The sequence below is a fragment of the Physella acuta genome, unplaced genomic scaffold, assembly GCF_028476545.2.
Source record: "Physella acuta isolate Inbredline_101_S28 unplaced genomic scaffold, ASM2847654v3 ptg000569l, whole genome shotgun sequence".
In the NCBI taxonomy this organism is placed as follows: domain Eukaryota; kingdom Metazoa; phylum Mollusca; class Gastropoda; family Physidae; genus Physella; species Physella acuta.
In genome coordinates, this window is record NW_026732088.1 from 101,472 (window position 1) to 118,564 (window position 17,093).

At 42.0% G+C, this 17,093-nt stretch overlaps 1 protein-coding gene across 3 annotated transcripts in view; it reads left to right on the forward strand.

The window, feature by feature from the left end:
- The window catches only part of LOC131946732 (peroxidase), a 51,806-nt gene that overhangs the window by 12,558 nt on the left and 22,155 nt on the right, over positions 1-17,093 (forward strand). Inside the window, exons 11-18 of one of the 3 annotated variants that reach the window (XM_059307664.1) lie at positions 196-386; positions 918-1,052; positions 3,677-3,781; positions 4,084-4,226; positions 4,326-4,538; positions 4,816-4,985; positions 5,137-5,239; positions 7,694-8,111. In XM_059307664.1, the coding sequence (XP_059163647.1) occupies positions 196-386; positions 918-1,052; positions 3,677-3,781; positions 4,084-4,226; positions 4,326-4,538; positions 4,816-4,985; positions 5,137-5,239; positions 7,694-7,766 (1,133 nt within the window). In that variant the 3' untranslated portion in view covers positions 7,767-8,111. Of the gene's footprint in view, positions 1-195; positions 387-917; positions 1,053-3,676; positions 3,782-4,083; positions 4,227-4,325; positions 4,539-4,815; positions 4,986-5,136; positions 5,240-7,693; positions 8,112-12,098; positions 12,177-13,355; positions 13,408-17,093 lie in introns of those variants that run through there. The other 2 variants (XM_059307663.1, XM_059307665.1) reach the window with 2 other exon arrangements.

The window sequence follows — 17,093 nt, forward strand, 5'->3', positions numbered from 1 at the left end:
GCCACTGTATCACTGTATTACATCTCACATCATTTTATCTCTACAAAGCTTTACACGCACACACACATACACATACGCAAACACACACACACACACACAGACACACACATTGATTCTTACATGGGATAATTGTTTGAAGTGTGAAAGAATTTTTACTTGGAGCATTTTCTGAAGTGTGAGCTGACTGTTGCCCAGGTTACCTGTTCCAACTGAACAGCGGCAAGCCAATCAGCAACGGAAAGAACGACTGTCTGAAGCGGCCAGGGAGGAACGACGTCTGCTACCTGGCGGGGGATGAGAGGGTCAACGAACAGCCGGGTCTGACAGCCCTGCACACCATCTTCATGCTCAAACACAACCAGTGGGCCCTGGAGCTCAGAGAGAAGGTTTAACTTTGGTTGAACAGGGTTTAGCATTTGCTACCCGGGTCTAACCTTTACCTTTAACTTTTGCACCTGTATTTAACCTTTACCCCTGTTTAACCTTTACCTCTCTGTGTTGCCAATTTTATTAACATTTATCCCCAATGAGTACCTTTTGCTGCATATGTTAAACTTTAACCCCACTGTGTTAACCTTACCCCCCACTGTGTTAACCTTTAACCCCCCCCCCCCCCCCCCCACTGTGTTGACCTTTACCCCACTGTGTTAACCTTTAACCCCCCCCCCCCCCCCACTGTGTTGACCTTTACCCCACTGTGTTGACCTTTACCCCACTGTGTTAACCTTTACCCCACTGTGTTGACCTTTACCCCACTGTGTTAACCTTTACCCCCACAGTGTTGACCTTTACCCCACTGTGTTAGCCTTGACTCACCACTATGTTAACCTATACCCCACTGTGTTAACCTTTAACCCACTGTGTAACCTTGACCCCCACTGTGTTGAGATAACCATTACCCCCCCCCATGTCCCCAGGCGCCGTGGTTGCCTGAAGAAGAAGTCTACCAAAAGACGAGATCCCTGCTGATAGCTGTGATGGAGAAGATCATGTACAATGAGTGGCTGCCTATCATACTTGGCAATGACACAGTCCACAAGGAAGGAATTTACGTGAGCCAAGTTTAATTTTATCTGAACTATATTATAGTCAGTATTTCTTCCAGACTTTCAGACTTTTATCTCGGGGGGGGGGGGGGGGTGCCCTTGACTTGAAATTTTCGGGAGAGGGGGGGGGGGGGGGGGGGGCGGACAACAATTTCCGGGGGGGGGGGGGCGCGGACACTGTCAAAAGTATATACTTTCTATATAAATTCCATCTCGTTTGGGGGGGGGGGGGGGCGGTAGATTGGAAGAAACTCTGATTCTAGTGTGTTGAAGGAATTTACGTGAGCCACGTTTATTTATGTCTAAACTGAAGTTAGTCACATCGTCCAGTTATTCTAGTCAGTAGCGTGCAGAGGGGTGGGGGCGGAGGGGGCCCAGGCCCCGGGCATCCACATCAAGGGGGCATCCAACGGGGTAAAAAAAAATATTTAAACAAAAGTTTTTTATTTTATTTTATTTTTTAAGGAAAGTTAAAAGTCTTCTTAGGTTTGTCTACCAAGGCAGAATTATCTATATGCCGAATTCACCGAAATGTGTATTTACAATCAACAAAACTAATCGTACTGTCCGTGTTATAACACTTCAGGGAGAAAATGGCATCGGTGAATGGTAGTGGTATAGTAGTCATTGATATTCCCCTAATAAATGTACGCAGTCTTTCAAGTAATAGAGTATCTGATACTTATTTAGGTATAGTGTAGGTAGGGGCATCTTTAGAGAATATAAGCCCATAATCATTTTAAACACTTATGGTCATCCATAGAGTATTAAAGCCCATGATTATAATATATACACTGCAGGGGCATCTTTAATGTAATTTTGCTTATATTCATCATAATAGTTTTGAAGGGCATCCAAACAGTAATTATGCCCGCATTCATTTTATATATCGTCAGGGCATCTTTAAAGTAATTTACTTGTATTCACGTTTGTATTTAGATCTATATAATTACAGCAATTATGATCATATTCGTTTTATATATTATCGGATGATATTTATTATGCTTATATTCATTAATGAATGTCTAAAGGGCATCCATACAGTAATAATATGCCCATGTTCGTTTCATATATTATCGGGGCATCTTTATTATGTTTCTATTCATTGCATGATGTTTGTAGGGCTTCCATACAATAATTATGCCCATATTCATTTGATGGACGTAACGGCATTCGTAGAGTGATTAAGCACATAGCCTGTTTTTTTATTGTAATGATATTCTTTATAATATTCATGACCATATGGATTTTTGTTTTTTTTAATATTGTAGGGATTAAATACAAACTTTAAAGTGCGTACTGTTTTGATACACCAGGCTGAGTTCACTTCATTGTAAAGTTGTCCTGAAGTCTCACACGTCTTAATTACCGGCATTCACGGCCACCCGGTAGTACCGTCGAGAAACACATAAATAAGGTGTAGCTGGATGTCACTTGGTTCCCTCCCTCAATTTAGACACAAACCTCCAATTGTACTCGAATCTGTAGACTCTGTTTTTTTCCATCCGATCCTTTACCTCACCCCACCAACTTTCACCCACCCCAACGCACCCACTCATTATCTTAATTGGGGGCACATAATATAGACCCAGTTTTATTTCAACTAATAGTAGAGCCATCTGTAGAGTAATTGAGCCCAAATTGATGTAATGAAATGTGGGGGTGGGTTCAGGCCATGGTCAACATTAGTGGATTTCCCCCCACCTGAACTGGACAGAAGGCGTTACGTGGGTGTTGAATTTGGGAAAACACGTCCAAATTGTAGGGAGGGTCTGACATAGCGAAGTGAATGGTTAGACACGGGCCGATGTTTTAGAGTACCTAGCATCACATCTCCTTAAAGCATTGACTTTTTGACCGAGTGGCTTAGAGATTTTTAAAAATGTGACATCTCTAGTTCAGGCACACTCTCGCCCGTATTAATTTCACTATAGGAATTCACAAACAGGCCAAGAGAGAAGAAGCCTATAAATAAAGGCGTTACCACTGTCCCGCACGGTAATACAAAACCGGATGAGACTCTATTGTAGGGCAAGGCATACCCCCCCAACCGACATGTACCCCAACTGTCTCCCCGCCCAGAAGTTTCACCCATTAAAAAATTTAGCTATTCGTTCTTTGGGATTTAGCCGTATTCAATGTTTTCGTCTTGAAAAGTAGAATTTTAAAAAATGCTTTTCTATTTGTATTAGGCTAACTTTAATTTTTAATTGAGCTTTATATATAGGCATCTTCCGCTTGAGTTTGCCCCGGGCATCTACATAGGTCTGCACGCCACTGATTCTAGTGTGTATATACTTTTACCGGTGTCTGCCCCCCCCCCCCCCCCCCTCGGAAAAATAAATGCCCCCCCCCCCCCCCCCCTTTACCCACCGAGAAAAAAAGTCTGAAAGAAACACAGGTTGCAATAGGTTAAAAAGGAATGACAGTGTTGACTAACAATCAGCTCTTATTATTTTTTGCCATTGATGTCTCAAACTAGCTGGACAACAAACGGTTCGACTAATGAACGTCTGATCACTAATAACCGCGTCACAATCTAAAGGACAGTGATAAATTCTAAACACCGAAAAGGTGCTTATTTCTTAATTGATTTAACTTTTTGTAAAGTATTGTATCATTATTTTCAGACCCCACTGAACAAAGTGACTTACTTTGATAAAAATGTCAACCCATCTATTTTCAACGCTTTCTCAACTGCTGTGTTTAGATTTGGGCACACCTTGATTCCGAAGGCAGGTCATCTTGTCATGTCATATTTGAATGTATCACGGGTGACTTCAAGGTTGAGGGCAATTTTTGAAAATATTTGAATTGATAAAATAATTCTATACGGCTTTTCGACGGCTTATATTTGATACAAAAATATAAAAATGAGTGTCATCGATGCTTCCCAAATGGCTTGTGATGATATAGATCCCAGGTAGAGATGTGATGATATAGAGCCTAGGTAGAGATGTGATTGTGATGTTATAGATCCCATGTAGAGATGTGATTGTGATGTTATAGATCATCTCTTACTGTTTTTACCTGACAGAAACTGTTTCTCGGCGGCGACAGTCGGCAGAGCTTGAGGGACCTTTTCTTCCAACCCTACCTGCTGTTTGAGAGGTCTGACCTCATGACCACCAACCTTGTGGGCGGCGAGACAGAAGAGGACAGGTCATTGGCTTTTGACAGGTACGGTTATGCTTGTAATGTGAATGTCCTACCTCACATATGTGAATGTTCTACCTTTCTCATGTGAATGTCCTACCTTACTGCATTTCGTATTTTCAGGTTTGTGACAACAGAAGTCACAGACCATCTGTTTGAGAACCAAGAAGGACCAATGAAAGGCTTTGATTTGTTGGCATTGAACCTCCAGCGATCACGTGACCACGGCCTGCCATCGTACAACGATTTCCGGGAACTTTGCCATCTGCCACGGGTCAAGAGTTTTAAAGATCCGGTGCTGGGGGAGGGCGGGCTGAAGTTCAAGGAGGTTTACGCGTAGGTTTTACATTTTGATTCCTTCAGCAGTGCTCCTACGGGGGGGGGGGGGCATTGCCTTCCTGTAGAGATGCCTGAAAAGACACTGGCTATGACGTTTTTCTCCGTGGGGTGGGGGAAGGACACTTGAAATTTTCTTTGGGGGGGGGGGCCTTTAGACTTTCTTAGGGGGGGGGGGGCGTCACTGTAGCCTGAAAGAAAGCATGGCTATGATAACGTGGTAAGAAATTTGACAGCAGCAGTTCTATGAGTAATTTGATGTTTTTTCTACTGTTAGCCACCCAGACGACATAGAACTCTTCTCTGGTGGAATCAACGAAAAACCTTTTAAAGGCGGGATAGTGGGAGAGACGTTCAACTGCCTCATTGCTCGACAGATGAAAGCCCTCAAGTATGGAGACCGCTATTTTTTCAGCCACTACAGAGGGCAGTTGGGTTTCACCAAACGTGAGTTGTTGTTGAATTCATAATGTCAGTAAATTATCTTAAAACTCTAGAGGTTCAAGACTACTCTTAGTTTTAGTAATTAGTAGTGTTTTAAAAAATAAAAGATTTACCAATGTCGAAAAGCAACGAATGTGTCTTGTTTACTGTTTAGGTCAGCTGAGAGAGATCCACGGCTACACGCTGGCCAAGCTCATGTGTGACACCACGGCCCTGACAGAGGTCCAGGCCAATGCTCTTATGATAGCCGGACCCAAGTAAGTTTAGGATAGCCGGACTCAAGTAAGTTTAGGATAGCCGGACCCAAGTAAGTTTGGGATAGCCGGACCCAAGTAAGTTTAGGATAGCCGGACCCAAGTAAGTTTAGGATAGCCGGACCCAAGTAAGTTTAAGATAGCCGGGCCCAAGTAAGTTTAGGATAGCCAGACTCTAGAAAGTTTAGTATAGTTGGACCCAAGTAAATTTAGGATAGCCGGACCAATGTAAGTTTACAAAAGCTTTATACTACTCAACATACCATCCCTGATACCATCATAACGTCATATGTAACGATGGGTACTTGAAACACGTCAATCTATAATAATAGTTTTGCTGTCTGTGTATCTATCTATCTGTGTATGTATGTATCTGACAAGAACGCTCTAGAGAAAACACAAGCAATTTAAAAACTTTCACAGTGAAACGAAAACGAAATATGACGTCACATTTAGCATAGAGTATAAAATAATCTCAAGCCGGAGAGAGCACACTATAATATGACGTCATTGATTCTCGAGTAAACATTGAATAAAAAGGCAATTTTGTCTAATCTAAGTGGTTTGCGTGAAGAGTTTCTTTCATACAATTCTTCGGGTAGGTGCGAAGACCCACCCCCGCGCATGAACGTCTAAGCCCCCCCCCCGCCCCCCTCCCCAACTCAAAAGAAATTTCTTCATCGATACTCTATAATAAAATTACCGGCTAATTAATGTGTCTAAACTTAAAAGTGGTTTTCTTGCAATTTCTTTAATGCAATTCTTCGGGTAGTGGCTAAGCGCGACACCAGTGTTTCTTTCAGACTTTTTCCTCCCCGGAGGGGGGAACTTTTTCTAATCTAAAAAGTGTTTAGCGTGTACAGTTTTTTATGCATCTCTTTCCGTAGGGGCGAAGCCCCGCCCAGGTTCTTCCTTTAGTTTGTATGATCTATAAATGCGACCAGCGTTTCTTTCAGACTTTTTCCTCCCTGGCGAGGGGTGGGGGTACTTGAATTTTTTGGGGGCGGGGGTAGAATTTTCTGGGAGGGGGGGAACACTGGAAAAAATATATAATTATATTTCGTTGAATGGGACGGTAGACATGTTTTGGGGTGGGGGGGGGGGGGGCGGAGCCCCGTCCTCCCAAGTAGAGTTGCCTGAAAGAAACTCTAAATGCAACTTTTGTCATGAATGAGATTAGGTGCATGGTTTAGGGATATGCCTATGACTATATTTTGTATAAATTAAAGTACCGATACTGGATAAAAATCCGTTTTCAATGTCATTTTTAGTTTCTGGTTAAATTAAATGGAGGTGGTGATTTTGTTTTGGTTTTAGTTTAAAGAAAATAGACAGTACTATCAACCTAGCGCCCGTTGTATCCTTCCTCAACGGGCCATTTTTCTCGTTCTATAATAATAGTTTCGCTGTCTGTGTATCTATGTATGTATCTGACAAGAACGCTCTAGAGAAAACACAAGCAATTTAAAAACATGTATAGTGAAACGAAAACGAAATATGACGTCACATTTAGCATAGAGTAGAAAATAGTATCAAGCCGGAGAGTGCACACAGTAATATGACGTCATTGATTCTCGAGTAAACATTGAATAAAAAGGCAATTTCGTCTAATCTAAGTGGTTTGCGTGAAGTTTTCTTTTATACAATTCTTCGGGTAAGAACGTTTGAGTCCCCCCCCCCCTCCCCAACTCAAAAGAAATTTCTTCATCGATACTCTATAATAAAATTAACGCCTAATTAATGTGTGTAATCTAAAAAGTGGTTTGCTTGCAGTTTCTTTCATGCAATTTTTCGGGTAGTGGCTAAGCGCGACACCAGTGTTTCTTTCAGAATTTTTCCTTCCCTGAGGGGGGAACTTTTCTAATCTAAAAAGTGTTTAGCGTGCACAGTTTTTTTCATGCATCTCTTCCGGTAGGGGCGAAGCCCCGCCCAGGTTCTTCTTTTAGTTTGTATGATCTATAAATGCGACCAGCGTTTCTTTCAGACTTTTTCCTCCCCGGCGAGTGGTGGGGGTACTTGAATTTTTTTTTGGGGGGGGGGGAGGCGGGGGTAGAATTTACTGGGAGGGGCGGACACTGGAAAAAGTATATAATTATATTTCGTTGAATGGGACGGTAGATATGTTTTGGGGTGTGTGGGTGGGGGGCGGAGCCTCTCCTTCCAAGTAGAGTTGGCTGAAAGAAACTCTAAGTGCGACTTTTGTCATGAATGAGATTAGGTGCATGGTTTAGGGATATGCCTATGACTATATTTTGTATAAATTAAAGTACCAATTCTGGATAAAAATCCGTTTTAAATGTCATTTTTTGTTTCCGGTTAAATTGAATTAATGTAGTGATTTTGGTTTTGATTTTGGTTTAGAGAAAATAGACAGCACTATCAACCTAGCGCCCGTTGTATCCTTCCTCAATGAGCCATTTTTCTCGTTTGATATAATAATGTAACTCTGTATTTCAGTAACCCAAAGGTGTCATGTTCTACGCTGCCTGGTATTAACATAGATCACTTTGCTTATGACTGGGAGCGCTAGATGTCCAAGCGGAAGTCAGCCAAACTTTCCCCATGAGACAGAAGAGTCCATTAGACCAGTGCTGGTTGTTGTGCTAGGCTGTAGTCTAGACTTTTGTCTTCTCATGTGTCGGTCTTTCAATGTGCAAACTATTTCTCTATATTTATACGTGCTTGGTCAAATCTTAAAGGATTGCTAGCTTACTTTTGCTATGGTGTGTAAAAATGAAGGGATGGCCAGAGTTAGAGAGTGGAGTTGTTTTATTGGTTAGTTTATTTTTTGTGAAAGTTTCATTTCACGGAAATTGTTGATTTTAAAACACAAAAACATACTTCTTCGATTAAACATTTTTTTGTTACGTCAAGCCGCTCTGGGTTATTGTTACTTGATTTATTGTTACATAAAGCTATGATGGTCAGTCATGATCGAACTTCAGTGTGATTGGTGTTACTTGATCATACTCATAATGTTTGGGCCTTTACCTCAAATTGATGAGGGGTGGAAAATGCTGATATTACATAATATTGTGTGGTAAGTTACCAGAGGCGTAGAAAGGGGAAGAAGGGTGGAGCGGCCGTTCTGGCGCCTACCCTAAGGGAGCACCAAACGGAGTAGGAAAAAACTCATTCTGAGCTGCATAACTGAATTATACAAGGTCAAAATCAAGAACATAGACTACTACTTCATTTTTACAGAATTTTTTACATCGATTGTGTAACACCAAAATAATGTGTTAATGGATATTGACTTCTTAAAAACGCCGCCCCCCCCCCCACCCTTTACATAATGGAGGGGAGCACAAAGTAGATAGTTCGCCCCGGGCGCTGGAATGGGATACGCTGGTTTAAAATACAGCTGGTGAGCACCCTTAAACATTCTCGAAAATTTTTATGTAAGAGTATGGGAAGATATTGCACTTCCGGTTGAGTTGCGCTATAGAAGTAGCAGGTACACGTGTGACAAAACTGTTCCTTGTTTTGGTTCTCAAAGAAGAAAATTTCTTACAATATACTGCTTTACGTTATTGTGATATAAAATTAGCTAATTATTGGGGTTTTTGCTAAAATACCACTTTCGTTTAACGAAAATTGCAGAAAACTTTATTTAAACCCATGTATAGGATTTTATACTATTACATAAAATTGTGTCCACTAAATTGAAACTTTTTGTCAAGTTCAAGTAATAAAACACACACACACACACACACACACATATATATATATATATATATATATATATATATATATATATATATATATATATATATATATATATATATATATATATATATACAGAAATACGCATGTAGAGATACACATGGCATGAAAAAATGTGTTTTTCCTATTCATATTTGTTAAAATCTCGAGAAAGTAAAACTACAAATACAAATCTACCAATAAAGTTGTACAATGAGAAATTTATTTCAGGTAACTCGGCGATTGTCAGGGGAGGTAACCGCGTCATCTGTGCCAAGTGCCAATGTAAGCGGGCTGATAGTGTGTCAGTCCTCTTGCTATAGATTTTGGAACCAAAAACGTACACCACGCACCATGCAGTACTTTTTACTTGCATCGCAGTGTCTTATTATAATTAATAGAGTAGGGGTTGTTTTTATAACGACTTAAATTTACTTTATAGTTGCTACCGTTTTTACTCTTTCGCATAACGTAAATAAAATATTAAATACACGCAAAATCGCTAAAATATATTAAACGGATCAATGTCAAATATCATTTTTGTTTTGAAACCTAGAAAAAGTGGCTACATTTTAATAATAGTAGGGTCGAATTAATTAATTAAACTGTTTTGTAATTTTGCCAAGTGAGGTAATTAAAAAATAAGTTCAACTCACGCTAATACAAAAATGTGAATGCAAAATCTCCAAGCGGGAATTATTGCTGGAATAATATAATTAGAAAAATGTGAATGCAAATCTGCAGAGGACATTATTGTAAGAGGACATTATTGTTGGAATATTATAATTAGCATGGATTGATAAAAGGCTCTTTTATTTATTTTATTCACTAAACGTTCTGTTTACTAATTATAATTTTTAATCAACTATTCCGCACTGTTATAGACGCGTCATCACGTTCATTAGGTGCGAAATTATTTTAGTCATGAAACTCATTGTAATTTTTTTTTTAATTTAAAGTACTGAAAAAAATGCATGAATTGATAAAGCGCAATATGGCAGGTTAAACACGGATTTTAAATACTGCCTTTTATTTATTTTATACATTGAACGTACTGTTTACTAATTATTAATCTAACTTTCCGTTTGCGGACAAGCTGGGTTTTTTATAGTCATTCACTGAATCAGGCGCATCCGCCGGCGTTTTACAGTGTGCGATTTGGCGCCACGGGCTAAATTGTGAGCACTATGCGTTTATGTTTGCAGTTTAGTTGTGTTTATGTTATGAGAGTTGTGTTTTGGTTTTTTCGTTTGTGTTTTTCGTTTTTGCGTTTGTGTTTAAAATGTCTTGGTGTTTTCATTTATGTTTTTATTTGCGTTTGTTTTTTCTTTTGTGTTTGCGTGTTGCATTTGTGTTTTCGTTTGTGTTTGCATTATGTTTGTGTTTTCTTTTGTGGATTTGTTGTGTTTTTGTTTTCTGTTGTGCTTGTGTTGTGTTTAGTTTTGTTCTGTTCTGTACCCAAGTTGGTGCATTTAAAAAAGATTTATCGTGGCGGAGCACGGGTATTCAGCTAGTACATTTATATCCAACCAATATTTGAAACTAATGACAGAGTTTTGTTTCCTTCTGTGCAACAAGAGCTCCCAAAGACCGATGTAAACAACGAAATCTCTAACCCAGCTGGGACCGAGGATGTGAACGGGGTTCAAAGTCTAGACGAGGTAGGAAGAGAAATAGTCTAGGTACCTGAGTTAGACACATTTGTAGGTTTTTAATTAAAGTGTGAAACAAATTAGATTTCACCGATAGGGTCATCCAATCATGTCGGTCAAGACAAAACGGAGGTGAATGGACACGTGTTTACTAGTGGGAGGGGGTGGGGGGTGACCGTCAAATCCACTTTGTATGTTTAACATGAACATTCGTATAAGTTTTACAAGCAACACTTTATTGCATACACATTGTATAGATTTTCCAACACATTGCAGATTCAACTTTTTTTCCGAAACAAAATGTAAACACGCTCTCTATGTTTGTATACATGTATGAATTATTATATGATATTACTATTATATGTGTGTACACGTCTACAATATAGGGAGGTAATGGAGGGGGTGGGGTCGTTCTAAGATGCGTGCTGACATGTGATGGGTTTCGTGGTGGAAGGGGGCGGGGAATAGATGAATAGCTCTTATTTTTATGAAAGTAATAAAGATCACCCCCTTTCGTCAATGTATGCGTAATATAATTATGTAACAAAAACAATCCTTTCCAGGCCATATTCGACCCTCCACATCCTCTCATTTTATTACACACCATTAAAGTTTGATATCCTGGGCAAGTCTCCCATACCCCACCCCCCATTCAAACACTACAGTACCTGTTTGATGCTATGACAAGTTAGCATTGTGTTTCCCAACAGCGAATTGCGGTCGATTAGTCGATCTGATTTCACGACTTTTATTGCCCCCAGCCCCATATGATGAAAAAATAACATTCACAAGTCAGAAACTAGTGAGTGACGTTTTTGTAAGGTGATCCCTTTAGTCATCATTTGCTTATTAACTCTTTCTTTTCTACTTGAGCTGGGCAGTTGACTTATTAACTCTTTCCTGTCTACTTGAGTTGGGCAGTTGACTTATAAACTCTTTCTTCTTTACTTGAGCTGGGCAGTTGACTTATTAACTCTTTCTTGTCTACTTGAGTTGGGCAGTTGACTTATTAACTCTTTCTTATCTACTTGAGTTGGGCAGTTGACTTATTAACTCTTTCTTATCTACTTGAGTTGGGCAGTTGACTTATTAACTCTTTCTTATCTACTTGAGTTGGGCAGTTGACTTATTAACTCTTTCTTGTCTAATTGAGCTGGGCAGTTGACTTAATGCAATCAAGACTGTATTATGTCTGACTGTAGAGGGAACAGGGCATTCATAGGGTAATTTGAGTTAGAGTTAGGATTGTAACTTGAGAGGGGGGGGGGGGGTGATTCCCCGAAGGGGGGGGGGGGTGGTAATTGACAGGGAGGGGTAATGTCATGTAGCCGTCTATAAAGCATACTTGGTGAGTTTTGATCGAAGATAATGTTTAATGACTGGGCTTCTAGATGATTGTTTACAACTAGTCTATTACGCAAACCATGTCTGTTTATTCAGAACGCCTTGCTATTAAAAAATCTACCGTCATAAAAATCTTTCTAAAATGTGAGTGGCATGTTGATATTGAAATATATTGTGTTCGTTGAATTGGGAACTTCGAGATGGGAATGTTCTGGGTTAGCCTTGTGCTGTGGCTAATGGTAACTACACGTAGTGTTTCATTTATTTTAGAAACTTTTTACTAAAATAAACCGGGAGTGATCTCCCCTAAACTTTCTCGAATATTCTTATATAAAATAACAGGGGATGGGAACTCGGGCTATAGACATGATTTTTAATCCATTTTAAATACTTAAAGTTAAATAGAATAAAATCTCGTAGACAAATTAATTGCACACCAAGTGAACGCCAAATAAAAAAGCGCATAATAGTGCGCAATATTATTAGTACTTTTTAAATTTACATTAGTTTTTTAAGAAATCGGAAGTAGCGTAAATTACTACTTCCGGTCAACGGAAATTACTCAATATTTAACAGAAGGTAGAGAATTAGATCTTTTACTTACATGTGAAATTTCATTTATCTATCTGAAATAGTACTCAAGTTATAGGCTTTTGAAAAATTCAAAGTAGGAAAAGTACCACTTCCGGTTATCGGAAATCGCTCAAAAGTTGATACGGATCTACGATTTCGATAAAATACTTATATATGAAATTTCATCAACCTAGCTGTAACGGTACTCAAGTTATCGTGTTTACACACGGACACACACACAGACAGACAGACAGACAGACAGACAGACAGACACACAGACATACGGACAAGATTGCAAAATTATGTTTTTCCGTATCAGTGAGGTATAAAATGTCGAGATTTGTAAAAATCTCGATTTTTTTTTTTGCACGATTACAAGACTTTCTCTATACTTCGTATATACGAGAAAGTAAAAATATTACCAAAAAGTTTATGAATTCTCTTCTCAATAAATAATTTGCCAAATCTTATATTTAAATAGAATTTCCATTAGGCTCGTAAACTTCTTTATACTGTGAGCTGTGGACCTTTATGTTGTGAGTTGTGTGCCTTTATGTTGTGAGTTGTGGGACTTTATGTTGTGAGTTGTGGACCTTTATGTTGTGAGTTGTGGACCTTTATGTTGTGAGTTGTGGACCTTTATGTTGTGAGTTGTGTGCCTTTATGTTGAGAGTTGTGGACCTTTATATTGTGAGTTGTGGACCTTTATGTTGTGAGTTGTGGACCGTTATGTTGTGAGTTGTGTGCCTTTATGTTGTGAGTTGTGGACCTTCATGTAGTGAGTTTTGGACCTTCATGTTGCGAGTTGTGGGCCCTTATGTTGTGATTTATTATTTTAATCCCAGATTAGCCAGGCCTTCTCCGTACCGAAAGCAGAGTTTAAGACCCGCAGCTCAAGTGAGTGGATTTACTCATAGCCAGCATGCTCATACTTGGGTCCTACATGCTCACACTTTGGTCCTACACACTTGGGTCCTACACACTTGGGTCCTACATGCTCACACTTGGGTCTTACATACTTACACTTGGGTCCTACATAATTGGGTCCTACACACTTGGGTCCTACACACTTGGGTCTTACATGCTCACACTTGGGTCCTACATGCTCACACTTGGGTCCTACACACTTGCACTTGGGTCCTACACACTTGGGTCCTACATGCTCATACTTGGGTCCTACACACTTGGGTCCTACATGATAATACTTGGGTCCTACACACTTGGGTTCTACACACTTGGGTCCTACACACTTGTGTCCTACACACTTGGGTCCTACATGCTCACACTTGGGTCCTACACACTTGGGTCCTACATGCTCACACTTGGGTCCTACACACTTGGGTCCTACATGCTCATACTTGGGTCCTACATGCTCACATTTGGGTCCTACACACTTGGGTCCTACACACTTGGGTCCTACATGCTCACACTTGGGTCGTACACACTTGGGTCCTACATGCTCACACTTGGGTCCTACACACTTGGGTCCTACATGCTCACACTTGGGTCGCACACACTTGGGTCCTACATGCTCATACTTGGGTCCTACATGCTCACATTTGGTTCCTACACACTTGGGTCCTACACACTTGGGTCCTACATGCTCACACTTGGGTCCTACACACTTGGGTCGTACGTGCTCACACTTGGGTCGTACACACTTGGGTCCTACATGCTCACACTTGGGTCCTACACACTTGGGTCGTACGTGCTCACACTTGGGTCCTACATGCTTGGGTCCTACATGCTCACACTTGGGTCCTACACACTTGGGTCCTACATGATCACACTTGGGTCGTACACACTTGGGTCCTACATGCTCATACTTGGGTCCTACATGGTCACACTTGGGTTCTACACACTTGGGTCATACATACTCACACTTTGGTCCTACACACTTGGGTCCTATATGCTCACACTTGGGTCGTACACACTTGGGTCGTACACACTTGGGTCCTACACACTTGGGACCTACATGCTCATACTTGGGTCCTACACACTTGGGTTCTACACACTTGGGTCCTACACACTTGGGTCGTACACACTTGGGTCCTACACACTTAGGTCCTACACAATTGGGTCCTACACACTTGGGTCCTATATGCTCACACTTGGGTCGTACACACTTGGGTCCTACACACTTGGGTCCTACACACTTGGGTCCTACATGCTCACACTTGGGTCCTACACACTTGGGTCCTACACACTTGGGTCCTACATGCTCACACTTGGGTCCTACACACTTGGGTCCTACATGCTCACACTTGGGTCCTACATGCTCACACTTGGGTCCTACACACTTGGGTCTTACAAGCTCACACTTGTGTCCTACATGCTCACACTTGGGTCCTACACACTTGCACTTGGGTCCTACACACTTGGGTCCTACATGCTCATACTTGGGTCCTACACACTTGGGTCCTACATGCTCATACTTTGGTCCTACACACTTGGGTTCTAAAAAATGGGGTCCTACACACTTGTGTCCTACACACTTGGGTCCTACATGCTCACACTTGGGTCCTACACACTTGGGTCCTACACACTTGGGTCCTACATGCTCACGATGGGTCCTACACACTTGGGTCCTACATGCTCACACTTGGGTCCTACACACTTGGGTCCTACATGCTCATACTTGGGTCCTACATGCTCACATTTGGGTCCTACACACTTGGGTCCTACACACTTGGGTCCTACATGCTCACACTTGGGTCCTACACACTTTGGTCCTACGTGCTCACACTTGGGTCGTACACACTTGGGTCATACATGCTCACACTTGGGTCCTACACACTTGGGTCCTACATGCTCACACTTGGGTCGTACACACTTGGGTCCTACATGCTCACACTTGGGTCGCACACACTTGGGTCCTACATGCTCATACTTGGGTCCTACATGCTCACACTTGGGTCCTACACACTTGGGTCCTACATGCTCATACTTGGGTCCTACATGCTCACACTTGGGTCCTACACACTTGGGTCCTACATGCTCACACTTGGGTCGTACACACTTGGGTCCTATATGCTCACACTTGGGTCCTACACACTTGGGTCCTACATGCTCACACTTGGGTCCTACACACTTGGGTCCTACATGCTCACACTTGGGTCCTACACACTTGGGTCCTACATGCTCATACTTGGGTCCTACACACTTGGGTCCTACATGCTCACACTTGGGTCCTACACACTTGGGTCCTACATGCTCATACTTGGGTCCTACATGCTCACATTTGGGTCCTACACACTTGGGTCCTACACACTTGGGTCCTACATGCTCACACTTGGGTCCTACACACTTTGGTCCTACGTGCTCACACTTGGGTCGTACACACTTGGGTCATACATGCTCACACTTGGGTCCTACACACTTGGGTCCTACATGCTCACACTTGGGTCCTACACACTTGGGTCCTACATGCTCACACTTGGGTCCTACACACTTGGGTCCTACATGCTCATACTTGGGTCCTACATGCTCACATTTGGGTCCTACACACTTGGGTCCTACACACTTGGGTCCTACATGCTCACACTTGGGTCCTACACACTTTGGTCCTACGTGCTCACACTTGGGTCGTACACACTTGGGTCATACATGCTCACACTTGGGTCCTACACACTTGGGTCCTACATGCTCACACTTGGGTCGTACACACTTGGGTCCTACATGCTCACACTTGGGTCGCACACACTTGGGTCCTACATGCTCATACTTGGGTCCTACATGCTCACACTTGGGTCCTACACACTTGGGTCCTACATGCTCATACTTGGGTCCTACATGCTCACACTTGGGTCCTACACACTTGGGTCCTACATGCTCACACTTGGGTCGTACACACTTGGGTCCTATATGCTCACACTTGGGTCCTACACACTTGGGTCATACATGCTCACACTTGGGTCTTACACACTTGGGTCCTACATGCTCACACTTGGGTCCTACACACTTGGGTCCTACATGCTCACACTTGGGTCCTACACACTTGGGTCGTACGTGCTCACACTTGGGTCCTACATGCTTGGGTCCTACATGCTCACACTTGGGTCCTACACACTTGGGTCCTACATGATCACACTTGGGTCGTACACACTTGGGTCCTACATGCTCATACTTGGGTCCTACATGGTCACACTTGGGTTCTACACACTTGGGTCATACATACTCACACTTTGGTCCTACACACTTGGGTCCTATATGCTCACACTTGGGTCGTACACACTTGGGTCGTACACACTTGGGTCCTACACACTTGGGACCTACATGCTCATACTTGGGTCCTACACACTTGGGTTCTACACACTTGGGTCCTACACACTTGGGTCGTACACACTTGGGTCCTACACACTTAGGTCCTACACAATTGGGTCCTACACACTTGGGTCCTATATGCTCACACTTGGGTCGTACACACTTGGGTCCTACACACTTGGGTCCTACACACTTGGGTCCTACATGCTCACACTTGGGTCCTACACACTTGGGTCCTACACACTTGGGTCCTACATGCTCACACTTGGGTCCTACACACTTGGGTCCTACATGCTCACACTTGGGTCCTACATGCTCAC